Here is a 27856-nt window from a genome sequence, read left to right on the forward strand (position 1 = left end):
GCGTTGGAAGGGTTTGTTAATATTCAGCCTGTCTGGCTGTGTTAGGAATGCACCTGCCTTAGCCATCGGGTCCTGGTGTGAGAGTTGACCAGGAGCTCTGGCTCAGTGCCAAGCATAAAGACCACACACACGACCTCCACCTTCAACCAACAAAAATGGATTAACAAATTATTTTATTTCTTTCCTATGGTATGGAATGGATGCTAATCCATCAAGATGCAAACTGTTATTGGATTTCAATAGTAATTTGTTATATGTGATAACATGTTCGAGCATCTCAAAGCCTTAAGGCCTGATACAAATGATCTGCAATAATCTCTTCCTCAAACTCTTACTCCATTTCTGCCTGACTCCACTGTCAAGCTTGTGGTACAGTAAGAAGTCTTACAACACCAGGTTAAAGTCCAACAGGTTTGTTTTGAATCACTAGCTTTTGGAGCACAGCTCCTTCCTCAGGTGAGTGAAGAGGTGGGTTCCAGAAACATATATATAGACAAAGTCAATGATGGAAGACGATACTTGGAATGAGAGTCTTTGCAGGTAATTAAGTCTTTACAGGTCCTGATGGTGCGACTGGGGAGAGGGATAATCACAGGTTAAAGAGGTGTGAATTGTCTCACGCCAGGACAGTTGGTGCGATTTTGCAAGCCCAGGCCAGATGGTGGGGGGTGAATGTAATGCAACATAAATCCAAGGTCCCGGTTGAGGCTGTGTGCATGTGTGCGGAATTTGGCTTTAAGTTTCTGCTCGCCGATTCTGTGTTGTCGCACGTCCTAAAGGCCGCCTTGGAGAACGCTTACCCGAAGATCAGGGGCTGAATGCCCTTGACTGCTGAAGTGTTCCCCGACTGGAATGGAACATTCCTGCCTGGCGATTGTCGTGCGATGTCTGTACATCCGTTGTCGCAGCGTCTGCATGGTCTCTCCAATGTACCACGCTTCGGGACATCCTTTCCTGCAGCGTATGAGGTAGACGTTGGCCGAGTCTCACGAGTATGTACCGCGTACCTGGTGGGTGGTGTTCTCACCATCGTACAAGGAATGCCGAGCTTCTGTCACGACATGACGGACTTTTTACAGAAACCCAGCACCCATGGACCAATTGAACCAGGAACATTCCTCGTCACCCTGGCGCTGTGGAGCAACAAAGCTACCCACTAAGTTAATAAGTATTTTTTTATGATTGATTACAAGACTGGACCTTTCCTCACTGATTTGCATGCCTTTCCTCACATTATATCAAATTGAAATATATGCTGCTAAGAAGTGGTGCTCCAAGTTACCCTTGTTGGTTTTGGGACACCCTCGCATTTAACATCAGCGGGATTCTGAACACTGCAGATATGTCACATATATTGCTTGTGGTGCCCAAGTCTATGCATCCACATGACCACAGGCTGGGTCTCCTTTCTCTTGGTAAACAGGCTGTTCCAATAGAGGCCTTTAAAATGATAAAGGTTTCAAGAGAATGGCAACCCGGGGTATATTTCCTCTTGTGGGGAAGAGCTTATCCAGAGGCCATCCATAAAATAGGTATCGAGAAAACAAAAGAGAAATCAGAAGAAACTTTGGCATCCAAAGGTTGGTGGGAATGAAGAACTCGCTATTCCAGGGAGTGGTTGAAGTGAATAATATAAATGCATTTAAGGGGAGCTGGACAAGCACCGGAAGGTAGTGATGGGCATATTGGATTTGGGTTTACTGTCACGTGTGCCGAGGTACAATGAAAAGTATTGTTCTGCGTACAGTCCAGACAGGTCGTTCCATACAGGAAAAACATAAGACATAAGATTGATATGCAATATACATAGACTCAGACATCGGATGAAGCATACGGAGTGTAGTACTACTCAGTAGAGACGATTCATGCAGAGATCAGTTCAGTCCATAAGAGAGTCATTCAGGAGTCTGGCAACAGCGGGGAAGAAGCTGTTTTTGAATCTGTCAGTTCGTGTTCTCAGACTTTTGTATCTCTGGTCCGATGGAAGAGGTTGGAAGAGAGAATAACCCAGGTAGGAGGGGTCTTTGATTGTGTTGCCTGTTTTCCCAAGGCAGCGGGAGGTGTAGATGGAGTCAATGGCTGCGAGGCGGGTTCACGTGATGGACTGGGCTGTATTCACAGTTCTCTAATTTCTTACTGTCAAGTAGTTGCCATACCAGGCTGTGATGCAGCCAGGTAGGATGCTTTCTATGGTGCATCTGTAAAAATTGCTAAGAGTTAATGTGGACATGCTGAATTTCCTTAGTTTCCTGAGGAAGTATAAGCACTGTTGTGCTTTCTTGGTTGTACTGTCAATGTGGGTGGACCAGGACAGATTGTTGGTGATGTGCACACTGAGGAATTTGAAGCTGCCAACCATCTCCACCTCGGCTCCGTTGATGCATTCAGGGGTGTGTGCACTACTTTGCTTCCTGAAGTCAATGACCAGCTCCTTAGTTTTGCTGACTTTGAAGGAGAGATTGTTGTTGTTACACTAGGCCACTAGGTTTTCTATCTATTTCCTATGCCCTGGTTCATTGTTATTCAAGATCTGACCCACTACGGTCATGTCATCAGCAAACCTGTAGATGGAGCTGGAGCCAAATGTTGCCACACAATCGTGTTTGTATAGGGAGTATAGGGTGTAAGTATGCAGCCTTATGGGGCCCCGGTATTGAGGACTATCGTGGAGGAGGTGTTGTTGTTCAATCTTACTCCTCTAGCTCATGAACAGTGGCCAGGAAACAGCAGAAGTGCATGTTGAAGGTCTTGAGATAACTGATGTTGGAGCCCAGGTCATCGTGCAGAAAAAGATTGTGTTCAGGCAGGCTATATCTCAGCAGTGGAAGCATTGTCACCAGGTTCATGGATTGGGCTGGCCTCCGAGTAGGGAGCGGCATGGTAGCATAGTGGTTAGCACTTTTGCTGCACAGCGCCAGGGTCGCAGGTTCAATTCCCGGCTTGGGTCACTGTCTGTGGGAGTCTGCACGTTCTCCCAGTGTCTGCGTGGGTTTCCTTCAGGTGCTCTGGTTTCCTCCCACAAGTCCCAAAAATAGTGCTGTTGGGTAATTTGGACATCCTGCATTCTCCCTCCACATACCCGAACATTTAAAAAATGAAATACTCAGCATGTATTAAATGTACTTAATCCTATTCATGCGGTCCTGGTTCGTGAATAAGTCTGATTTGAACCTTGCGGCCCACTGAGATGAAGGAGGGCCACTCATGCGGCCCGCTCACGAGCCTATGTTGCCCATCACTGGAATAGAGGGTTACAATGGTAGATTTAGGTAAGGAAAGATGGGAGGTGGCCTGAGTGCAGCACAAATGACTGGAATAGGCTGGTTGAGCCTGAAGGATATATGGCACAGAAAGAGGCCCATGTAGAGCTTTCTCCCCATTTTCTAAGAGCGTACGTTCGGAATTCTTCTAACCTCTGGGAAATGCTGATAGGAGTGTCACATTTTGGGGTTTTGTATTAGATGTTATCATAGCATCATAGAATCCCTGCAACGCAGGTGGAGATTCGGCCCATCGAGTCTGCACCTGTCCTCTGAAAGAGCCCCCTACCTCAGCCCATGCCCCCTCCCCATCCCCATAAACCCGCCTAACCGTTGGACACTAAGCGGCAATTCAGTATGGGCAATCCACCTAATCTGCACTGCTTTGGACTGTGGGTGGAAACCGGAGCACCCGGAGGAAACCCACGCAGACATGGGGAGAACGTGCAGACTCCACACAGAAAATCACAGAAAATCGGAATCGAACCCGGGTCCCTGGCTCTGTGAGGTAGCAATGCCAATCATTGTGACACCGAACTGGAGTTCAGTGTCATTGACCACGTGTCTTTACATCCCCATGTCTTGACAATTGATGGGGTGAATTAAGGACTGACCAGAGAACCATGGTTATTGTATTCTGGCTTGCTGAGATGTGTCACACACTGGTCCACCGAGCAAAGGCAAGGCACATGTACATTTTTAGGATCAACAAATTAATCTTCCAGCGTAAGCCAACAATTCAACTCTCAACAGACATTGAAAATAGCCCTGTTTCTCCACTGGTTACAAGTCATAAACTGACTGTAGGACCCAGCATAAACCTGGAACCAGACACTTCTGGTGACAGATTCGCCGATGTAAGGGGTTATGATGAACCGCTGCTCTGCCTCTGCTCACAGACCAGCAGCAGGTTCCAATTCCAGAAACAGGGAGCAATGGAGAGGCACTACCCCAAAATGTCAATCCTCTGAGATGTTTCAAAACATAAGGAGATGACTTGTTCAACTAATTTGTACCGAATACCTGGTAGACAGGGTCATGATCACACATCTCCATATATACGCATCAAAGACTTTCAGGCCTATGCATGTATTGATGTGATCCAAGATCTGAATTTTTTGCCAGATTGCAATTAATGTCCTCCATGCACAGAAAAGTTAGCAACAGCTAATTCTAATCCTGTGTGTGTTCTGTTTCCAAGAGTAAAGGATCTAAAAATTCTGACAGAAAGCAGAGTATCTAGAAGAAGGTTGAAGTTGTTTTTCCTTTCTTCTGAAAGAAAAAGAAAAAGTGAGCGAGCGAAAAAGGGAGCGAGCGAGTGGATGAGGAAAAAAACAGGATCGAGACAGAGGGCGGAATTTACCAGCTCTTCACACCGGCAGGGGGCTATTCCGGTCCCACTGCCGGTGCACCTCTGCCTGCGGATTTCCCGACGACGAAGGGTGCATTTAACGGGAAATCCCATTGAAAACGGCGGGTCCAGAAAATCTTGCTGGCGGGCTGCCTCTGCCACCTAAAAACACGCGGCAGGTTGCTCGTTAAATCCCACCCAGAGGGAAAAGAATGGGAGAAAAGAGAGGAAATAGAGATGGAAAGGGGAGAGACAATGTGCACCATTTAATGGGGGGTGGCTGGAGGGGAAGAGTCCCATTTTGGAAGAGTTTAGCCATGTGTTTCTCCGAGCTGGCAGTGCAGAGAACAACCCCACTATCAAGCGGGACTCTCTGGCCTCTCGGATGAACGCCCTGCTGAGGCTACACTAACTTTCATGATATCAGGGTGTCATTTCTAAATGTTGCCCTGATCTCCAGACACCCTATTGCAGCCTCTGCCGCCCCATGGCTACATTTGTGTGGACCAGTGCTAAACGGCACCACAGCAAGGTCTCCCAGGCAAGGGCATTTGATCCCGGGCCTTGGAAGAATCCGCCGCAGACATATTTAAGTGAGCCTAACTGCTCACCTAAATATGCAAATCCAGATCCCGCCCAGCGAAGGCGAGATCCAGATCATGACGTCTCGCGAAATCTCGTTAAGATCTCACAAGGCGTCCCGAGCATCGCAAATCTTGCGAGAGGCCTCTCATGAGATTTAACGGCCTCATCGCATCCTGAGTCGGGTGCACCAAGGTTATTTGACCGGGCCCAAAAGGCATGAAAAAGAAAAAAAAAGGGAAGGAAGGGGATTTGGAGAGTATGGGGATGCGGGGAGTGGGGGGGGGGGGGGGGGGGGGGGGGGGGGGGGGGGGTTTGAAAAAGAGAAGGCACAAGACAAAGGTTAAAATAAAAGAGATGGAAGGAGAAAGAGAAACAAACAAAAGGTGGTGGGTGGTTTGAAAGTTCTGTGATGTAAATAGGACTCCAGTTGTAACTTACGTCATAACTGGTCAGAGCCTGTACTTTACATACTCTGACTAGTGCCACACACAATATTGAAGAGGTCTATGAAAACGGTGAATTTATTTTGTGGGCCTCGGAAGAGCAGGGAAGACAGGGCCTCAAAATCGTGGGAACCTCTTCACCATTTGAACAGGTGGCCTACTAGAAATGGGATTTTCTGTCCCCTCTGGCCCCCAGGAATTTTGGCTCTTTTACTGGGGATGTCCCAGTGAGAGTTTGAAATTTCTGAACCTAGTCTGTACAATTTTGGTCCCTTGAATTTCTGATAGTGTTTTTTAAGGAGAATCAGTGACATAAATACCACGGTACAAGGATTACAGTATGATGCATTTCATTTTTAAATAGGCAATGAATCATCTAACCTTGAAATCCATCTTGATTAATGTCTCCAATACTGCTGATGGCGTGACCAAACATGGAGCCCTTCGCGCCATTTAACACCAGTGTGTGTTTGTCCAGGAACGTTCCCGCCTGATTCATGTAAATATACACAGCACCACTGATCTCATTCTTGCCCTCAAAGTAGTGAGGAGCCCCAACAATCAAGTCTTGCCAACTGTTTGGAAAAAGAAAGTAAGTTACTTCATTAAAAAGCTGTCCACAGGCGAAATAAATTATCTATACATTTTATAGTCTAGCCTAGCAGAATCCAGTATGGGTAGGGTGCTCTTTCCAAGAGCAGGTGCAGACTCGATAGGCTGAATGGCCTCCTTCTGCACTGTAAATTCTATGATTCTATGATAAGGAGCCCAACCCACATATCCCGGAAAGAATTCAGAGGATGCCACAGGGTCTTCGGGTGCTGAGGCGCGCTGGATTAAAAGCCCGCCTCAGTGCTTTGGGACTTTGTCTGGTTGTAATATGAACAGTAAGACCCTCTAGCCCTCAACCCCGCAAACTCTTTGTGCCCCCCTCACCCAACCTCCATGGCCCCATATACTCTCCATACCAAGCTGTGCTCTTCCAACCTCCCCCTGGCCCCTCTAGTCTCTAGCCAAACTATGGAACTTCCACGCCCATTTATCCACGATACAATGTCTAGAATGAATTAGCCATATCGTGACATGGGATGTGTTAAAAACCTTTTGAAAAAGGCATTCACAAAAAATTAAGTTTACTACAGCCCAATAAAAGTGTCAATCATCCAGACCTTTAAAGTGTCGATAACAGAAACTACAAGTACTTGAAAAATCTTATCTATGCAAATAAATGCTGTGAAATTGAAAAATAGATCAGCGAGCCAAAGATATAAATTAAGCAATGTTTTCACTGGAGCTCTGATGTTTCGGTTCTGTGTCTGTGCTCTCATCTGACAATGCATGATGAAGCTTGGGTGAAAGCCCAGAAATCCATTAGAGTGCTGAGACAGCTGCACACCAGGGAAAATATTACTTGATTTATATCTTTGGCTCTCTGATCTATTTTTCAATTTCACAGCGTTTATTTGCTCAAGATAAAAATGTTTCAAGTACTTCATTTTCTGCCGTTCACACTGTAAAGGGCCTAGATGATTGACAGTTTTATTGGTCTACAATAAAACCATTTTGTATGGATGAATGACTGTTTTTTAAACTTTTTTCAAATGTCCTATTTTCACTATAGTGTTCATTTGTTCTGTACAGAGTGTATAATGGGGGAAAGGACATGGAAGTACCATAGCCTGGAATGGAGGGTATGAGGGGCCATGGGATGGTGGGTAGTTGGGCATAGGTTGACATTGAGGATCTGAAGGGCCATAGCTTGGCATGGGAATATGGGAAAGGCGTTTCAAACTTACCTTTCAAAAGGTCCCACTGAGGTGCCGTGAGCCATAAGTCCTTTAAAGGTTGGCCCAGCTCCATGAAAAGTGTGGAGGACTAGGACTCATCTATCCCCCCAATGGAGCCAGTCAGGTCAGGAGTGGAAGGTGTGGGCTTGCAACCTGATTGAGCCTGTAACCTTAACGCACACTGGTAAAAATTGGAAACCTCTGGAATGTAGTCGTGAATCCCAGGATCGGATCATGGCCGTCATTTTCACGACCATAAAAATCCAGCCCCTAATTTTTGTGCCTTCCGTTTTATCACAGACCTTACCCTTTTGTTTCTCAACCCCCCCACCTCCCACTTGTATACTTGCTTAAAACCTGTTACATTGCTAACTTTTCCCAGTTCTGATAAGGTCATCGACCACAAACATTAACTTCTCTTTTCACAATTCCTGCTAAAGATGCTTTCCAGAATCTCCTGTTTTTGTTCCAGATCTTCAAAACATTTTGCTTTTGTATTAGTCCTTTGTAAGGTCCTACATATGACAACAACAGCAAATAAAAGAAAACTGGACAGGGAAAAAAGTAACAGATGACATTGTGCAGGGTAGGTGGATGTGGGGGTTAGGTGTATTGGCCATGCTAAATTGCCCCTTAGTATCCGACGGTTAGGTGGGTTACAGGGGGGGGGGGTAGAGTGGGTGATTGGGGCAAGGCAGGGTGCTCTTTCAGAGGGTCGGTGAAGACTCCTTCTGCACTGTAGGAATTCTATGATTGTGAAGAATTGTCAAGCCTTCCTAAATAGTAAGATCCTGAACAGAGCAATGAAGTGTTGTGCATCATTTGATACTGTACAATGAAGAAATCCATCTCACATTACATTACAGTTTCTGAGAAATAGTGGGCAAGAGGGGCTTTTCACAGTAATTTCATACTCGTGACAATAAAAGGTTATTATTATTAGATAACAAAGTTGCAAAGATCTCATGCTCTGCAGATGCACTGTGCAATGTAAGCTCATCAATAAAATATTTATTTAGCGTTAGGGTCTGGCTGTAAAAGTAAATTATGAAGTTGTAAGAAGAGAAAACCACTTAAAGCCAACAACAAACAAAATATAAATCAAATGTGACTGAACATGTTTATGGGACTGATGCAGACACAATAAACAGACAGTAAAGTACAAAGACAGAGAAGCCTATTGACCTCAACAGTGACTTGGTCTGCGCTATTATATTGCACGGAATGCTGAATGCCAACAGAAACTACCTCTTTGAGGGTGTGGAGAACAATTTACTGGACCTGAATGAAGTTGCTTATTAGTTGTTGTTTCTGTATTTGGTCGTGTGTTGGATGCAATGTTTTGGCTCTTTCTTACAGGCATCCAAGAAGACATTTTCCTCAGTGGAAAACTGCTGGATGTCAGATAGGTGCCGTGCACACTTAAGTGCAGTGCGCTTGAAAAAAATAGCTGCTTGCACTTTTCACCCCCTGGGTTATTTGTACAGCCCAGGCAGAAAGATGGACCACCCGCAGCTGGACTTGGCAGCGGGCATTAGGAATACACAACAAAAGCACATGGCAGACTGCTTAGCACAGCAGCAGAAAGAGTCTAACTAAAGAAAGCCTCACCTGCATGTTGCTTGGTGTTCATCAACGTGTTGGACACTAACAGACACTCCCTCTTCCACTGCCACTCTTAAAATGGGGACAAAGCTAATTCTCACATGAAAACTGCTGTTCAAAATTAATATTTTACTCCAATTAATTATAGTCCAACTGAATGATAAAAATCATTAGGTTGCACAGAGTGCCGGTGTCTCAATTTCTAGATCATTAAAGCGCCACCTAAAGTTCCGTATGCATCATTTATTAGCTATCTTGGTGACTGTGTAGCTGGAAGATTGCCCCCTTCCTTGATTTCCAAGTGAAGACAGCAGTCACTTTGGCGGTTTTGCTTCTACCTATTACCATATTTCCCCAGACTAAAACTTCACACAGAGGACAAAGCATCATGGCTGGGATTTTCTGGCCTTGCCCAATGGCAGGAGTGGACATTCCCGTCAGAAGTCCATGGAAATTTGGAAACCACTCCCAATTTTGCCTCCTGGCCCGTGACGCCTCCTGACGTCGGTCAGACCAGAAGACCAATGCTGGAAACGGTCCTCCTGGTTACGTGGCCCACTCCCAATCCATCAACTGAGTTATCTACCCCCACCTCGAGCACCACAGTAGATCAATACAGCTCACTCCCCTGCACCAACAGTCTGAAACTCATTCTGCTGAGCCTTCCTAGTTATGTTCGAATGTCACACGTCATGTGCAGTGTGGAGCAACGGAGAATCTTGCATCGGGCAAAATGCGCCAATCCCATTGCGATGTAGAGCGTTGGCAGTGGCATTGAGGTTTTTTAATTATTTGTTCATGGGAGGTGGGCATCCGTCGCTGGCTGGGTCAGCATTTATTGTCCTATTTCCCATCCCAGAAGGCATTTAAGAGTCAATCACATTGCTGTGGATCTGGAGACACATGTAGGCCAGACCAGGTAAAGACGACAGATTTAGTTCCCTAAAGGACATTAGTAAATCAGGTGGATTTTTACACCACTCGACAATAGTTTCATGGTCATAATTAGACTTTTAATTCCAGATTTTTTTATTGAATTTAAATTTCACCATCTGCCATGACGAGATTCGAAACCAGGTCCCCAGAGCATTACCCTGGGTCTCTGGATTACTAGCGCACTCCTCCACTGCCTCCCCCCAGCGGGAGGAGGAAAATGGATAATTTGAACCCATTTGCATCCGATTAATGGGCTGGACACCGGATTCTCCATCCCTCCGTATTGCTCCAGCCCACTAGGCTCGGATTCATGTGGAGCATGGGTGTGTGTGTGCATGCGGGGGTAAATATTTAACATAGGTTTCCCCCAAAGTCCATCAGGGTGCCTCTCCCCCCACAATGCAAATCCAGCCCATTCACCCCCAGTGGCCCCCATCAGACCCTTCCCATTAGAGACCCCCATATCAGAGGTCCCTCCATATCAGAGGTTTCCCCATCAGTCATTCCCTGCCTGGAAACTTGAATTGAAAAGAAACAATCCAGCCACCTGGAAGCTATTATCCTGTCAATTGCAGCCTACTAAAAGCTACTGCTATTTGAGAGTGAAGAGGCCTTACAGATCAATGGATCTGAGGGGGTTTGAAGCCTTATGATGTGGTTTTGACTTTCGATGAAATAATAGTGCTGCTTTCTACTCCTCTGTCTGAAGCAGCAGGTATACGGGAAGGGTAAGTAAAAAAGCAGTGATTTTCACTGTTTCTGCTTGGACTGCTCTTTAGTTTCCAGGCAGGGGTGACTGAATGGCGGGGGGGGGGGGGAGGGGTTCTCTGATATGGGTGGGGTTCTCTGATATGGGTGGGGTTCACTGATCTGGGAGGGGTCTCTGATGAAGGGGGAGTCTCTGCTGGGGGTGTCTGATGAGGGGGAGGGCTTGCTGGGATTGTCTGGTTGGTGGGTCAGATGGGGTCTCTGGTGGGGGGGTCGAGTCATCTTCATGCATTCATGCTATGCGGGCGGTGACCCAACAATTCCCATGCTGGGGAGGGGGGTGGGTAAGGAGGATGCTCCTACTTATTAGTGGGAGGGGCAGGACAGGATTTGCATGGGTGGGGGGGGGGGGGGGCAGCAGCTGGATCTCGGTATCAGGCCACCCACTAAAAAAGGTTGCCCAATAGCAGTATTCGGAGTGGAATCCCTTGAGCTCCCCACCATGTAGAAATCTGCATGGCTCGGGAGAGGGAATCACTGCTGGACTCCGAGCATCTGTGCAAACAAGAAGCAATTCAGTCCGGCATGGGAATAGTCTCCCAGTTGGAGAACCCCGACTCATTTGTTTCATTGGCTGGAGCGAAACCTCAGATTTGTTTTAAAGAAGATAAACAGTTAGAACTGCAAGGCCATGGGGCGGCACAGTGGTTAGCACTGCTGCCTCACGGTGCCAAGGATCAAGGTTCGATCCCGGCCTTGGGTCACTGTCCGTGTGGAGTTTGCACATTTTCCCAGTGTTTGCGTGGGTCTCACCCCCACAACCCAAAGATGTGCACTGGATTGGCTGCGCTAAATTGCCCCTTAATTGGAAAAATGTTTAAATGGCTGTAGAAGTCACCTGACATACACATTGGCCAAGATACTAGAAACCTCTGAAAGAACACCGGGGGACATATTAGACAGTTCCTCTGGTGGACTTCTCATCTGCCACTGCCTGAACTGTCTGTAAAACAGCAGCTCAACGGACTACCAGACTGCCTGATTGCAGAAACAAGGAAGCACTAATTGAAGATATTGTGCAAGGAGGGTGCTATAACCACCAATCAGTTTAGATGGCACCTTGATATCTTTGGGACTACGGGAGACCAAAGCTCCTATATTAACATAGATAGCCCCACATTGCGTACCAATAGCCAACTGTCACAAAATTGGAACTCCACTTCTAACTACAGCTTGTTTGTTTGTTACAGGAAAAGAGTCTGCAGAAGCATCTATAACATCCACAAAAAGACTGAAGAATGGAACATCATCTCGCTCTCCCTGCTGTTCTCAAATTCAGGTATTGGGCGGGTTTCTCTGATCAGCGATGCCGAAATCCTGTTCGCCGATCGGTCGGAGAATCCCCATTAATGCCGAAATCTGCGGCGGTGGCGTTTTTGCGATGCTCAGCCCCCTCAAAAACGCCGTACTCTTCACGCCATCGGGACAGCCTCAGGACTTTGCCCGAGACCATCATCCGATGGATGCCGCAGGCGACCGCCGTGCACGTGCGCAGCCACGAACCCGGCCATTCTGCGACCGTTTTTGGCGTGGGAGTCGGGAGTTCTACCCAACGCGGCTGCTAGCCCCTCACCGGTCTAGGAATCGGTGAGGGTTCGGTGGATTTTGGCGTTGTAAAACGCCACAGTTCCCACGCCGGCGTCGGCACATAGCCGTCAATCCAGCTCCCTATCTTTGTTTGTTTGATCTACATCACAGAGATGGAGCTATGTATGTGCATGTGCTTTTACCTTTTTATACTTTTAACTGAATGAGTTTTAACAATTTTAAAAAAATTCTTGTTAACTGAGATTTTGATGGCTTATTCATGCAACTTTATATACAGGCAAGTACATACTGAATTGAAAAATCATAACTTACTGAAAATTCAAACTCTTTTAGAACCAACATCATGCGGTGGAAAGGAGAGGAATTTACTCACGACTCCAGGCACAATCGTAACAGTAATGAGAGCCATTTTTAGAACCATAGAATCGTTACAGTATAGAAGGAGGCCATTTGGCCCATCGAGTCTGCACCGAAGTTCTGAAAGAGCATCCTAAATAGGCCCACTCCCCCGCCCTATCCACTAACCCCACCTAACCTGAACATCTTGGGACACTAAGGGACACTTTTTAGCGTGGCCAATCCACCTTAATCAATATTTTCTTGTATCTAACTATAATAAAGGAGCAAAAGCTCCCATTTATAAGCTTAATGTATCGGTCATCAAATTTGAAAATCCCAGAGGTCTAGTTTAGTCTGAACTCTCTGATGGAACATGAAACAATCCTTGAGGAAATGGACCAGGAAAGGCCAGCACCTCAAGAGATTAACTTAACGGTGTTATTCACAGTGATTATCTGGTTTGGCCCTCTTTCTACCTACTTCAGTGACACAAATTCCCCGAGAAGTAGGAACACCATTCTACAACATTCAGATGGTCATGACAACAAAACTCATTCCCTCCTACTACAGGTTTGAAAACTCTATATTACCTACCTATCATTGTTAAGATCAGCAATGGCCACTGAACTTCCAAAGTATGACCCTGTTTGACTTCCCATTATAGTGTGCTCTATATTTAGCTTATCTGTGTTCTGTCCAAGGATGAACACTGCCCCTGTGTGATTATGGCGGGGGCCACCTGCCACGTAGCTGAACCGATCGTCACGTGTGACCTTTTTTCCAGCAGTGAGCGAGTATCCTACAAAGAAAGAAAAGTTCAAGGTTAGCAATGAGAACAAAGGGCAGCACAGTGGCGCAGTGGGTTAGCCCTGCTGCCTCACGCCGCCAAGGTCCCAGGTTCGATCCCAGCTCTGGGTCACTGTCCGTGTGGAGTTTACACATTCTCCCCGTATTTCTGCCAAATATGTGCAGGCTAGGTGGATTGGCCACTCTAAATTGACCCTTAATTGTAAAAAATGAATTGGGTACTCTAAATTTATTGTTCTATGTTCTATAGGAACTTTCAAGCGGTTATTGGATAGGCACATGGAGCACACTGGAATGACAGGGAGTGGGATAGCTTGATCTTGGTTTTGGACAATGTTCAGCACAACATCGAGGGCTGAAGGGCCTGTTCTGTGCTGTACTGATCTAATGAGTAGGCTCTACCTGACTAAGGCACTGAGCAGCTAGGCCACACAGACCAGAAAGACAGCATGTTCAAGGTTCAACCTGTGTTAAATGATTTCAGCTGGGGCTCTATAACAGCCTCAGTGTATCTAGGTGAAGAAAGTTATTAGCGGCCAGGGTCTCTGATCCTGGTTGCTCTCCACCTGCCCCTGATGAATAACATGCGTGTACGGGCATGAGGTGAATTTGGCTGTGATGCTCCTTCAGTTGAACAGCCTACCATTTCTTATTGCCTGGGGCCCACATATGAAGTACAGCTACTTTCCCAAAATGGAGGGCACTCAGTGAGGAAGCAACACATTCAGCAGAGGGGAGAAAGTGAATATATTATCTAAAAAATGGAGAAAGAAATTGTGCAAAACAAATGTTGAAGAAAATAATTCAAAAATGATAAGCCAGGGACAGCACAGTGGCACAGTGGTTAGCAATGCTGCCTCACAGCGCCGAGGTCCCAGGTTCGATCCCGGCTCTGGGTCACTGTCCGTGTGGAGTTTGCGCATTCTCCCCGTGTTTGCGTGGGTTTCGCCCCCACAACCTAAAGATGTGCAGGGTAGGTGGACTGGCCAGGCTAAATTTCCCCTCAATTGGAAAAAATGAATTGGGTACTCCAAATGTTTCAAAAAATGCAGTAGAGTGACCGGTATTGGCAGCCACCTTGCACAGTCATCTTAAAATATCCCCCAAAAAATTTGTTTTCATTTTCTGTTCCATCTTTTTTATTAAACAAAGGACAACTTGGAATGTGAAATCTTTTCTTGTCACAACCTGCCCCTTTGCCAGGTTTCCTCTTTTCACTCGCCCTTCCTCACTGGTGCTGGAACGCTGCACCTTGTGATCCAGCTGACAACTACTGGGCAAACCTCGGGACTCAAACCACAATATCAATTCCTCCAGCCACAGAGAAAAATAAAAAGGGTTGAACTTGCTTAACTCTCTGAATGAACCACTAAAATGACTTGCCATTAACCCCGATACATTTCTTTTCGTTGAGAAATCGAAATGACGAGCCACATAACTCAGCAGGGAGACCAGCCGTGTGCAGCAGAGTAAAAGAGAATCGGAGGTAAATCATTCATCAGCTGATGGCCTTCCCAAAGGAAACCTACTGATTGAAGGAGAAAGGAAAGACAGAGGAAAGAGTGTGAGACTGCAATGAATTTTGAATTGAACCAGGTGGGTATATAAGGTATTGACCCAGACACATCAAATTGATGCCCAAACTCTCCAGGGTATGTCCAAGACTGTTGAATTATTTTACCCACCTTCCAAGGACATTGATACCAAAAGAGGCACGGTCCCTTGGGCTGATCACTGAGCTGAGAATTGCTGGAAAGGGGCATGTGTGCGGTTGTTGGATGATGGCAGAATTGGCCTCCATGTTTCGTTCACCCTACCCCAGCTGAATTGCATGCTAAGACATTTATCAGTCCAACTGGAAAAATCAAGATAAAGAGGGGAACATTTGGATAATCATTGCTAATTTTTTTAGATTTTAATGGCATCAAAGGGCATTTGGAGAAAGCGGCAATACGGCACTGATAGAGAGGATCAGCCATGATCATATTGAATGGCGGAGCAGGCTCAAAGACCGAATGGCCTACTCCTGCTCCTAGCCACTAGGTTTCTAAAATAAGTTGTTATAAAATAGGAAGACAGTAGCAATGTTTAAAAATGAGAAACTTATTGGGGCAAAGGGAGGGGGGGAAAGAGGGTTTTTTTCCCCAGCCGTTCTCGACAGCGGAATCTTTCAGTCCTGCCGACGGCAAACCCCCGCGTGTTTCCTGGCGGCAGGAGGTGGTTCAATGGGATGTCCCACTGGGAGCGGCAGGACCAGAAGATCCCGCCGCCGGCCAATGGCGGGTTACCTCCCGACGCTGAGGAAAATGTTGTGGCAGAAAATCCCCCCCCGCATTATCTATCATCCAGACATACTTTTTTATTCTTGTAACCAGACCCAAAATGTGAATGATATGTTGGGTCTGCAGTTTTAGTTGAATGGCAGTCAGGAAGTGGTTATGAACCTTTAACTACAGCATTAGAAATAACCTTTCCCTGGAAGGAACACCACACTGAAAATATTTTTTTCCATTTTAAGTCCTATCTCCATACAGTTTGATTTCTGTGCTGTCCTACAGGACATTTTTCTATCTAGGATGCATGTTGCTTTGGACAGAAATTAAAATCTGATGTTCTTTGGTAGGTTTTCAAGGGAAATGGACTGCTTGGTGAGGTATTGACCCAGACACATCAAATTGATGCCCAAACTCTCCAGGGTATGTCCACCTTCCAAGGACATTGATACCAAAAGAGGCACGGTCCCTTGGGCTGATCACTGAGCTGAGAATTGCTGGAAAGGGCATGCGTGTGGTTGTTGGATGATGGCAGAATTGGCCTCCATGTTTCGTTCACCCTACCCCAGCTGAATTGCATGCTAGGACATGAAGAAAATTTTATACAATGGGAAGGGCTGCAGCTGCATATTGTACAATACCCCAGTGTCCATCAGTGTGTCCAGCAGACGAGGGATAAAATAGAGAAGGGCTTGTTGAAACGATGCTGTACCTATGTAGCTGTGAGCCTTTCCTACATCTGGAAGCTGGTAAGGGCCATCATCCAGTATATTGTGTTCCACAAATGTGATGTTCTTTTGTGAAACTTGAACAGTTCCTAAAAACAAAACAAAATGATCAGTCAAAACTTGAGCCCATATTCAACAGCATTTTCTTGTGACAATGCACTGAAAGTACAGAATCAAGTACAATGGAATTTAAAATCATATCCAGTGTGATTCCGGTAAACGCCGTTACTCAGCAACATGAACCATTTAAGTTCCAACTGTTGGACCTCAGGGTAATATTCTCCTCGAATTGTACTTGTGCCTTCACGGTTTGGGTAGCTTTAATACTAACTTCACATCTGTGTGTACAAAATAAAACTTAGAATATTCAACAGGAAAGTTGAGATCAGCCTGTCTGGAGGCGATGTGGCTTGGTGTCAAGTCACATTGCCCCCTGAAAGAGTATGACAAATGTGAAGTTAACTCAGTGCTAGCACTGACCAGAGTCAAAAGGATGTGGGTTTGAACATCCTTCTCGGACCTGTGCATACAATATGAGATGTCACCTCAATGTTCTGTCTCCGCCTGCCTATTCAGAGAGATGGCAAAGATTTGGTGGACACTTAATTTTGGAAAACTGATCATTCTCCTGTTGTCATGGCCAACATTCGTCCCTTAACCAACCCTATCTGTTCAGTGTGGCATCAGCTGTGACTTGGGGGCAGGATCATCTCCCTCCCCATTGCATTGGAGGAGCACAGCGTGGGACAGTAGAAATGAAAAGAGGATGGAGAGGGTAGGGTAAAATTTTCAGAATTAAAAGGACCTCCAATTTAGAAAAAAAGTTTGGATTGAGCTCACAAAATAAAGCATAAAATGGAATCACGCGGTACATAGAACTGCCAACTAGAACTGACTTCATATGAAAGGGGTTTGTACACTTTGCTGAATTGGATGAAGTAAACACAGGATGGCTTTAGACCAACATTAGAAGGACTGTGGTGCTCAAAACAATTTCACGGTGCCACATGTGTTTTAGCCAATATGCCTGTTGTATCTTGTCAATGTTTACATGCAAACACATGCTGACTGCGTATACAATTGGACAGTCTGTTGGTTTTAGTGAATCAATAATTAAAACAGATAGATGGATGTTACCAGGTGGAATAGCAGAGTTTTAAATATGTGGATGCAAAGTGCCACGCACAGCTCAGAAACCCACCTAACATGTTAACAACCTCAAAAGTCCAACAATGGTATTAGCCATAAATAAAAGCAAATTACTGCAGATGCTGGAATCTGAAACCAAAAGAAAATGCTGAAAAATCTCAGCAGGTCTGGCAGCATCTTGTAGGGAGAGAAAAGAGCTAACGTTTTGCCATATTCACCTTCGATCTAGTTGCATAGGAAAATACCCCAATAGAAATTGGTATAGCCAAGGAATGCACAGATTGTTGACAGGAATAGAAACTGGATAAAATTACATCCTCGTTCTCTTCCAAAATGAGAGGAACAGAATTAATGGAATGAAAACCTGAGGCAGATATGGAGGGATGGTGGGGTAGTAGCAATGTTGTTGGCAACTGGTGGAATTGGATTTCAATTAACAAATCTGAAATTAAGAGATAGTCTCATGAAACTATTGTCGATTGTTATAAAAACCCATCTGGTTCACTAATAGCCTTTCAGGAAGGAAGGAAATCTGCTGTTCTTACCTGGTCTGGCCTACGTGTGACTTCAGACCCACCCCACCGTGGCTGCCTATGAAATGGCTGAGCAAGCCATTCAGTTAAAGGGTTTTTTAAGATGAGCAACAAATGCTATCCTTGCCAATGACACCCGTATCCCATGAAAGAATAAAAAAATCAAAATGAGAACCTGCATTTTTTGTAGGACTCCATTACCAAGACCATGGGATCGACCCTTTCAGGACCAGTAATCTTTCTGATCTTAATCGGCGCTTCTGCGCAGGTGAGAGGGACAGTCATCAGAAGCCCTCGAGGTTCTTTAAATATGTACATGGCCTTTCATTTATGTGATTGAGTCTGACTGTAATTTTACCAGGAGGCCTGTATGGGATAGCCATTGTGGTTCCTCTCCAAGCCAGCAAAATAGCAAGAGAAGCCAGAAGAAACCCAAGAAAGGTAAATGGTTTCCCTTTATTATTATGGGGAAAAAAACTTTTCTTGCAGGGCTAAGAGGAGCAACAGTGCTCATAAGCTGCATTCCTGCTCAGGCAGAGTGGTTGGCTGGTCACCTGACCAGTCCGCCACCCTCATGACATTGATATGAATGAAAGCTGTGGAGATTTGCTTTTTCGCATGCCAGACCTTGCCAGTTCCATCCGCCCGGTGCTCCATAATATGCATAGTGGTTGGGGTGTGTGAATCCTGCAGCCATGCCCTGCTGGCACATAAGCAGCCCTTGGTGGTCGTCCCCTATGTTTTCACAGAACTGCACTGGAGAATTGTCCCAGTCGTCATCCGGATTGATGGCCAGGTTGTCACTTATGACGAAACAGCGACCCACCAAAATTCTCTTCTCGTCCTGTAGGCTAAGTTGTCTCTTCTCATACCGGTGCGCACATACCTGCCGGGGAAATAAATGGGCCACATTTAACCAGATTTACTCGCAGCAAAAAATCTTTTGCAGCTATTTCCTTTTGAAGTAAGCAACTTTGCTAAATTTAATCAAAAACAATGATAACATTGTGCATGTCACCCGTGGTTCAGTTGGTGGAGCTTTCGTCTCCTGAGTCACAAGGTTCTGGGTTCAAGTCCTACGCCGGGGTTTGGGCACAAAATGCGAAGGCTGGCACTCCAGTGCAGTAATGGGGGCGTGCTGCATGGCAGAGGTGCCATCTTTCAGATGAGACATTAAACCAAGGCCTTACCTGCTTTATCTAATGACAATCCAATGGCACTATTTCCACAAAAATCAGGGGAGCTATCCCTGGTATCTTGGCTGATATTTGTACCTCACAGTAAAATCACAAAAATAGATTAGCTGCTATTATCACATTTCTGTTTGTGGAAGTTCTGCCATGTTTCCTACACTACAGCAGTGGCTACACTTCAAAGGTGCTGTGTTGGCTGACTGAGTCTGGTGGTGGTTAAAAACACTATCCACATGTAAATTGCAGAAGAAAATGCTTTATCTTTAACTTTATCACAACAAATGGGCACTTACATGGCCGTGTAACATGTGAAATTAGCGGTCGCCCATCCTGGAAATGGTCAATTAGCTAACCAATCCTCTCTCCCCACAGGTGTAACAGAGAATGGTTGTACCTTACAGAGTTCTCAAAGACTAAACCTTCAAACAGGCAGCTCAAGTCAGGTGATCAGACTTGTGGCCAACATTATATATAATACATGAGGGCATTATTTGCAACTTGAATCTCTGTTACAATCATGGTAAAGAACAGCCTTACTTGGGGAATGAACAGTTTATGGACATCCAGTGCTAGCATGCTGTCCAAGGGAGTGATGAGCAAGCTGCAGGGTGAAGCTCCTCCTAATCTAACCCAGCTGAGTTTTTCTACAGAGGTTTCCAACACTAACCTTCCTTCAGCCTCTCTCAAACTTCCTACCACTTTCAATTACAGTAATTGCTGGCCTGATGCTCATTTTGCAACATGCCATATGGGCAACGAAGTGGGTTAAGATTGCCTGAACACAGCAGTTCCCAACATTTTCCTTTATGTACAATGAACATACAGGGCAGAAGGAGGCCATTCGGCCCATCGAGTCTGCACCGACCCACTTAAGCCCTCACTTCAACCCTATCCCCTTAACCCAATAACCCCTCGTAACTTTTTTGGACACTAAGGACAATTTAGCATTGCCAATCCACCTAACCTGCATGTCTTTGGACTGTGGGAGGAAACCGGAGCACTCGGAGGTATGCTCTATGTAGACCATAGATCATCATCAAAAGCTTTTGTGAACCACAATGTACGCAAGCGATTCCAAACCTTATTTTTTTACACTTATATATCAACGTGTATTAAAAATGCAGTTATTTCTTGGGCAGCACAGTGGCGCAGTGGATATCACTGCTGTCTCACGGCACCGAGGTCCCAGGTTTGATCCCTGCTCTGGGTCACTGTCCGTGTGGAGTTTGCACATTCTCCCCGTGTTTGCGTGGGTTTTGCCCCCACAACCTAAAGATGTGCAGGGTAGGTGGACTGGCCAGGCTAAATTTCCCCTCAATTGGAAAAAATGAATTGGGTACTCCAAATGTTTCAAAAAATGCAGCTTTTTCTCATAGATTTTATGATGCACACTCAAAAATACATTGTGGTGATATCACACAAGGATGTTTGTGAAGCAAATTACATTGCGAATAATAATGTAACATTGATTCTGATAGATAAGAAGTACATGTAATTGTATTATTTTTTTCCATGGGCCACTAACAGTACTCTCCTGGACAATATGTTAGGAACTATTTCCTTAACAAGTGTGGACTCTTGCAGTCAACATTGCAAGGCAATTTCATCCCATCATTCTTGGATGGATTGTTTTTTGGAGCAGGCAAGGAGCTGGATTAAGGGCCCACCCTGTCCACTCTCTGTTGTAGCTCTGAGAAAAGAATAAAATCCTTTCACCACATTGCCGTCCCACTGATTATACCAATCTAATCTGACCAACTTTATTCCTTGCTCAGTAATCTGCAGAAAGATACAAACTACCCTTTGTGGGCAGCACGGCAGCACAGCAGTTAGCACTGTTGCTTCACAGCACCAGGGACCCGGGTTTGATTACCAGATTGGGTCACTGTGTGGAATTTGCACGTTCTCCCCGTGTCTGCGTGGGTTTCATCCGGGTGCTCCAGTTTCCTCCCACAGTCCAAAGATGTGCAGGTTAGGTGGATTGGTCATGCTAAATTGCCCCATAGTGTCCAAAAAAGCTAGGTGGGGTTGCTGGGTTATGGGGATAGGGTGGAGGTGTGGGCTTAGGTAGGGTGCTCCTTTAGGGGCCGATGTAGACTCGATGGGCCAAGTCGCCTCCTTCTGCACTTCAAATTCTATGATACCCTCTTTATAAATGCACTGGCTGCTATTGTCCAAAATGACATATTATTCGCAGCAATGTCTTTTTGTGTCATTTGCCATTGCTGGCCAAGATTGGACAACAGACGTGACCCCAGAAATCTTGATAGTGCCGACAATAAATATCTAGTCGTTTCTTTATTTCTTAACAGGTGGCAAAATCCTGGAGCTCCCTCACTAACAGCACTGTGGGTGTACCTACACCCCAGGGACATCAGCGGTTCAAGACCACCTGCATCTGAAAGATCAATTAGGGGTGGGCAATAAATGCTGGCCTAGCCAGCGATGCTGACATCCCGCAAGTTAATCAAAAATATACCAGTCACAAGATGATAAAATCAGAATCTGGGACACAGCACAGGGAAAGACTGCCATAAATCAACAGTTCATTATTCAGCCTCAAGCACATTTATGCTCCCAGCAGATTACCGTGTATGAAAAGCAAATCAAATTGGCCTTACCAGCACCTTCCCACCAGGCCCTTGGCTTGCCACTGTGACTCCAAGCCACTGGTCTTCCTTACTCTCAGTGCCTACTTCAGCTATGGAAAAAATTACATGGTGAAAACGATAGAATAGCTCATGAAGTGAATAAAAAAGATAATTCAGACACCACTGCAAGATACGCTTTGGATGCCCAGATAAGTGTCATTCCAAATAACAAGCCTCAACCAGCCCAAATGTATTCCACGTAAATAAATGATCAAAATGTTTATTTGGAGGGGGTGGCACAGTGTCTAGCACTACTGCCTCACAGCGCTGTGGACCCGGGTTCGATCGCCAACCCTGGGTCACTGTCCGTGTGGAGTTTGCACATTCTCCCCATGTCGGTGTGGGTCTCATCCCCACAATCCAAAGATGCGCAGGGTAGGTGGATTGGCCATGCTAAATTGCCCCTTAATTGGAAATTTTTTTTTAAAAAACACACAAAAAAATGTTTATTTGGTGCAAAAATGTGACATACAATTTAGTACTGATTCCACTGCTGGAAACTCATGTTCGACAAATGTCTCCTGGATATCATTCTCACTACCCACCATTGCTATTAGAGGATCAATTCCACTCAAACACTGACTTGCATCTGCCTCTCCATCTATTTAAGATTTCCCGTCAAGAATAGAACAAAACCAAAAAATGTTTTATTTTTGCCCACGTAAGCTGGTTCACCACTCTTATAATGTGACTTTCTTCTTGGAATCACAGATGTAACTGGGTTTGTCGTGAGAGGCACAACAAATTCTTGGAAAGGGATTAGTCTAGAGATGTACTTCCCTTGGCTCTTTTAACTCATAATTTTCACTGCCACAGCAATGCGAGGATTTTTGAAAAATGTCTTTTTAGGAATGGAATCTTATTTTAATATTGTCTACTTTCTAAATGGCAAGAGGTTACGTACAGTGGATAGCCAAGGAGACTTGGAGGTTCAGGTGCACAGATCCTTAAAATGCCACGAACAAGTGCAGAAAACAATCAAAAAGGCTAATGGAATGCTGGCCTTTATATCTCGAGGATTGGAGTACAAAGACACAGAATAGCTGCAGCTATGCAAACCCAGGTTGGACGCCACTCGGGGTTCTGTGAGCAGCTCTGGGCACTACACCTTAGCAAGGATGCCTTGGCCTTGGAGGGAGTGCCACGCAGGTTTACAAAAATGATACCTGCATTACAGGGGTTTACATAGAATTTACAGTGCAGAAGGAGGCCATTCGGCCCATCGAGTCTGCACCGGCTCCTGGAAAGAGCACCCTACCCAAGGTTAACACCTCCACCCTATCCTCATAACCCATAATCCAGTAACCCCACCCAACACTAAGGGCAATTTTGGACACTAAGGGCAATTTATCATGGCCAATCCACCTAACCTGCACATCTTTGGACTGTGGGAGGAAACCGGAGCACCCGGAGGAAACCCACGCACACACGGGGAGGATGTGCAGACTCCGCACAGACAGTGACCCAAGCCAGAATCGAACCTGGGACCCTGGAGCTGTGAAGCGATTGTGCTATCCACAATGCTATCGTGCTGCCCCGGTTAAATTACATGGAGAGATTACATAAATTAGGCCTATTTCTGCTAGAATTGTGATGGCCATAGGGTCATCTGATCGCAGTATTCAAGATATTAACAGGGAGAGACAGGGTAGATAGAGATAAACTATTTCCACTATTTGGAGATTTGAAAACTAGGAGGCATAGTCTAAAATATTAGAGCCAGACCCTTCAGGATAGATGTTAGGAAGCACTTCTTCACGCAAAAGGTGGTCGAGGTTTGGAAAACTCTCCCACAAATAGCAGTTGAAGCTAGATCAGTTGTTAATTTTATATCCGAGATAGATAGATTTTTGTTGTGCATAGATTTTAAGGGATTGGGGCCAAAGGCAGATATATGGAGTTAGCCCACAGATTAGCCATGATCTCATTAAATGGCGGGACAGGTTTGAGGGGCTGAATAGCATATTCCTGTTCCTACGTCTGGTTGATACAATTAACCATCTTTATTTCCTCATGGCTAAGTTGGGCTCTCTTTTACATAATGAGTGGTAATGACCTGGAACACACTGCCCACAAGGGTGGAGGATGCTGAAACAATCAATGACCTCAAAGGAAAACGAGATCTGTTTCGACTTCCGGTGGCGATCGCGAACGGAGCGGCCGCAGCAAAGAGGGAGCCGCAGATCCACAAAATCGTGGCCTTTTTTTGGGGGTTTTCCTGGTGGGTTTTTAAAAAAAAAAAATTAAAGTCCCGTGAAATCGGCCCTACCTCCCTCGCCCTGCCCAGGCGCCAAAGCTCCGTTCCACGGAGCTGAAGAGGAAACAAAAAAGAGGAGAGACTGGTCCCGGTGTGCTGCATGTGGAGGAGGAGTGGGGATTGCAATAAAAAACTGCCTGTAAGTCGGAGCATGAAGAGGATAAGACAAAAACAAAATAATAATTCCTTTTATTCAACCTTTTTTGTTCCTCTCCTGAAAATTAAAAATTAAAAAAAAACTTCCTAAAAAAAAGTTCCTTTTTCTATATATAAGAAAATATATTTTTTCAAAGGAGAAAAAATCCTTGGGGTTTTTTTCTTTGGGGGGGGGGGGGGGGAATAATAATTTATTTTTCGCACCAAAACCCAGGAAAAAGAGAGACAGGCACATAACAGGAATGTGCCTGCAAATAATAATAAATCGGGGGGGCAGCGAGATGTAAGATGGAGCAGCAGCGAAGACGATGGAAAAAAAACAGGAGCTCCGGGCACGCAGGTAGACGACCCCACAGGGCGAGGCGGAGGTTCAGGCGAACCAGGAAACGGAAAAACTGGCGAGCGGAGCAGGAACAGGACGTGGCGACCATCCCCCCCCACACACACAGGGTGAGGAATGGAGAAGCGTGCTGAAAACGGAAATAAACACCATAAAGGAGGAGGTATTAACGGAGATAAACGCCATGAGGGAGGAACTCAGGACAGAGCTCCGCGCAATGATGAAGGAGATGCTGGCGGAGACAATGGAAAAAATGCAGTGAACCATCGATGGCCTGGAAGGGAAGGTGGAGGCGCAGGAGAAAACCATTCAGGAGTTAGAGAGGGCCGCCTCGGACCAGAGCGACAGGATGGTAACTCAGGAAACCGAGGTGAAAAGGCTGGTGGCTGATAACGACCCAGGTGAGCCGAAGAGGGAAGACCAGGAAAATAGGTCCAGACAGCAGTATGTTAAAATATTGCGTCTGCCAGAGGGGAGGGAGGGCAGAGACCCAACAGGCTACGTCACCAAAATGCTGGGCAAGCTAGTGGGAAGGGAGAAATTTCCAAACCCCCGAGAAATCGACAGGGCACACAGGTCGCTCCGACCCAGGCCCAAATCTGGGGAGCAGCCCAGAGCGATTATCGGGAAGCTGCACAGGTTCCAAGACAGGGAAAAAATCCTGAAGTGGGCCCAGCAGACGAAATCGAGCATGTGGGAAGGGAAGATCATAAGGGCGCACCAGGACATTTGGGCAGACCTGGCCAAAAGAAAGGCTGAATTCAACAGGGCCAAATCAGCACTCTCCAAAAGTAATGTGCAGTTTGGGATGTTATTCCCGGCCAAACTCTGGGTAACATTTGAGGGGAAGGAGCTGTTTTTTTTAAACACTCCAGTGGCAGCGGAGGAGTTTGGTAGAGCGAAAAAACTGGGGGAGGGACAGCTGCAACGGCCACCATGAAAGCGACGGGGATGGAAAAGAAAGGAAGAATCGGAACAAAGAGCGGAGGGTAGACCGCAAACAGAGACAATATGATCACGAACTGTACACATGCTTGGTGTACTGCGCGGGACTGTGCTGACTCGTCCCCGGGCTCGTTCCATCTCTCAATGCAATGGGGGAGGGGGGGGGGCAGCAAAGCAAGGTGAATGAGGGTGAGAAAGCCGGACAGGAGGGCAAGACAAGGGCTAGCAAAAGGAAGGTAAAACAGGACCAGAGCAGGGCCCTCGGAGGGGGGTCACCGTGCTAGCGAGGAGGGCTAATACGGGAGGGCAGGAAGAAAGGAGGGCCGCGCGTGCTGCTCAGGGGAGATGGAGCGCCTGACACAAAGAGGAGGACAGGGCAGAAGGGGGGGGGGGGGGGGGGAGAACACGGGGGTGGGGGGGGGGGTGTGGGGACAGAGGAACAGGGACTATGAGGAGGGGAAAGAGGAGTCAGAGGGAGAATGCAGAACAAAAGAGAAGCAAAGAGAAGGGCGAGGTAGATATACAGCATGAACACAGGCCTCGGCAGGCATGGAGCAGGACGAGGAACTAAGATGGCGCCACAAACAGCCACTTGGGAGGGCTTCAGGGCAAAGGGAGACCCTGGAGTGCAGGGGCGCAGCCAATGGCGTACACATAGCTGGCGGCCATGTTGGGTGCCCCCTGGACAAAAGGAAACCCCGGAGCCCGACCTCATGGCGAGAGCGGCCATTTTGGACGGCCCCCTAATGAATGGAAACCCCGGAGTGCAGGGGCCCGTCCACCAGGTAAGTATTGGTGATCCTGCAGGACCGGCGGGGGGGGTCGAAACCCCCCTCCAGGATTGTTACCTGGAACGTAAGGGGACTCAACGGCCCGCTTAAAAGATCCAGAGCCTTTACCCACCCTATGAAGCCTAAAAGCAGAGATAATCTACCTACAAGAGACACACCTGAGGGAGAAGGGCCGGCTACTGGTAAGGAAGGGCTGGGTGGGATAGACATACCACTCATGCTACGGGACGAGGGCTAGGGGGGTAGCATTATTAATTAGCAAGAGGACAAGGTTTACGGAAACCAAGACAGTTACGGATCCAGGGGGACGGTACATCATGGTCAGCGGTGTCCTGGAAGGGGCACTGGTCATACTGGTAAATGTGACGCTCCCAACTGGGACGACACAGAATTCATAAAGAAGACCATGGCAGAAATCCCCGACCTTGGCACACACCGACTGATCATGGGGGGGGCGACTTCAACTGTGTACAGAACCCACTGACAGACCAATCAAACCCCAGAGCAGGGACAAAGACTGGCATGGCCAGGGAACTAGGAGCATTTATGGAGTAGATGGGGACAGTGGACCCATGGAGGTTCCTGCACCCGGGAGAGAGGAATTTTCATACTTCTCACAAGTACACAAGGTATACACCCGTATCGACTTCTTTGCAGTGGGGAAATCGGTGCTTCCAGGAATCACGGGAATGGAGTAATCCACGATCGTTATCTCTGACCACGCTCCACACTATATGGATGCGCGGTTGGAGACAGGCCGGGCCCAGCGCCCCAGAGGGAGGCTGGACACCGACCTCCTGACCGACAAGGCCTTCTGTCAAAAAACATCACAGGCCATAGACGACTACGTTAGTAACAACCAGAATGGGAGGTCTCACCCTCCACGTTCTGGGAGGCACTGAAGGTCATGATTAGAGGAGAGATCATAGCCTACAAGGCAACAGAGATAGGGAAGAAAGGGTGGCCAGGCAACAACTGATGTACTCCATCCTGGAAGTCGACAGAAAATACTCCGAGGCCCCGACCGTAGAGCTGCTGGCGGAGAGAAAAAAGCTGCAAATGGACTTTAACCTGCTATCCACTAGTAAAGCAGTGGGCCAACTCCGCCAGACACGGAGGATCTTCTACGAACACGGAGACAAGGCTGGCCGCCTATTGGCTCACCAGCTGAGAAAGCAGGAAGCCATAAGGGAAATAGCGCAGGTAAAGAATAGGAGAGGCAGACTGGTAACAGAACCAAAGGAGGTCAATCGGGCATTTGAGACCTTCTACCGGGGACTGTACACCTCCGAGCCCCCAACGGGGGCGCGGCGATGAAACAGATCTTAGACGGACTGGAACTACCAGTTGTGGGGGAAGACAGAAGGGGGGAGCTGGAGGCACCAATAGACCTGGAAGAAATCATGGAGAG

General features: G+C 46.5%; 1 protein-coding gene across 1 annotated transcript in view; it reads right to left on the minus strand.

Annotated features, from left to right (window-relative positions):
- The window catches only part of LOC119954154 (integrin alpha-3-like), a 210151-nt gene that overhangs the window by 71143 nt on the left and 111152 nt on the right, over positions 1 to 27856 (minus strand). Inside the window, exons 3-7 of the mRNA XM_038779108.1 lie at positions 21927 to 22006; positions 18740 to 18998; positions 16415 to 16519; positions 13217 to 13421; positions 6021 to 6214 (exon numbers count right to left, since the gene is read on the minus strand). Of these exons, the coding sequence (XP_038635036.1) occupies positions 6021 to 6214; positions 13217 to 13421; positions 16415 to 16519; positions 18740 to 18998; positions 21927 to 22006 (843 nt within the window). The remainder of the gene's footprint in view (positions 1 to 6020; positions 6215 to 13216; positions 13422 to 16414; positions 16520 to 18739; positions 18999 to 21926; positions 22007 to 27856) is intronic.

The sequence above is a fragment of the Scyliorhinus canicula genome, chromosome 19 (assembly GCF_902713615.1).
Source record: "Scyliorhinus canicula chromosome 19, sScyCan1.1, whole genome shotgun sequence".
Lineage (NCBI taxonomy): Eukaryota > Metazoa > Chordata > Chondrichthyes > Carcharhiniformes > Scyliorhinidae > Scyliorhinus > Scyliorhinus canicula.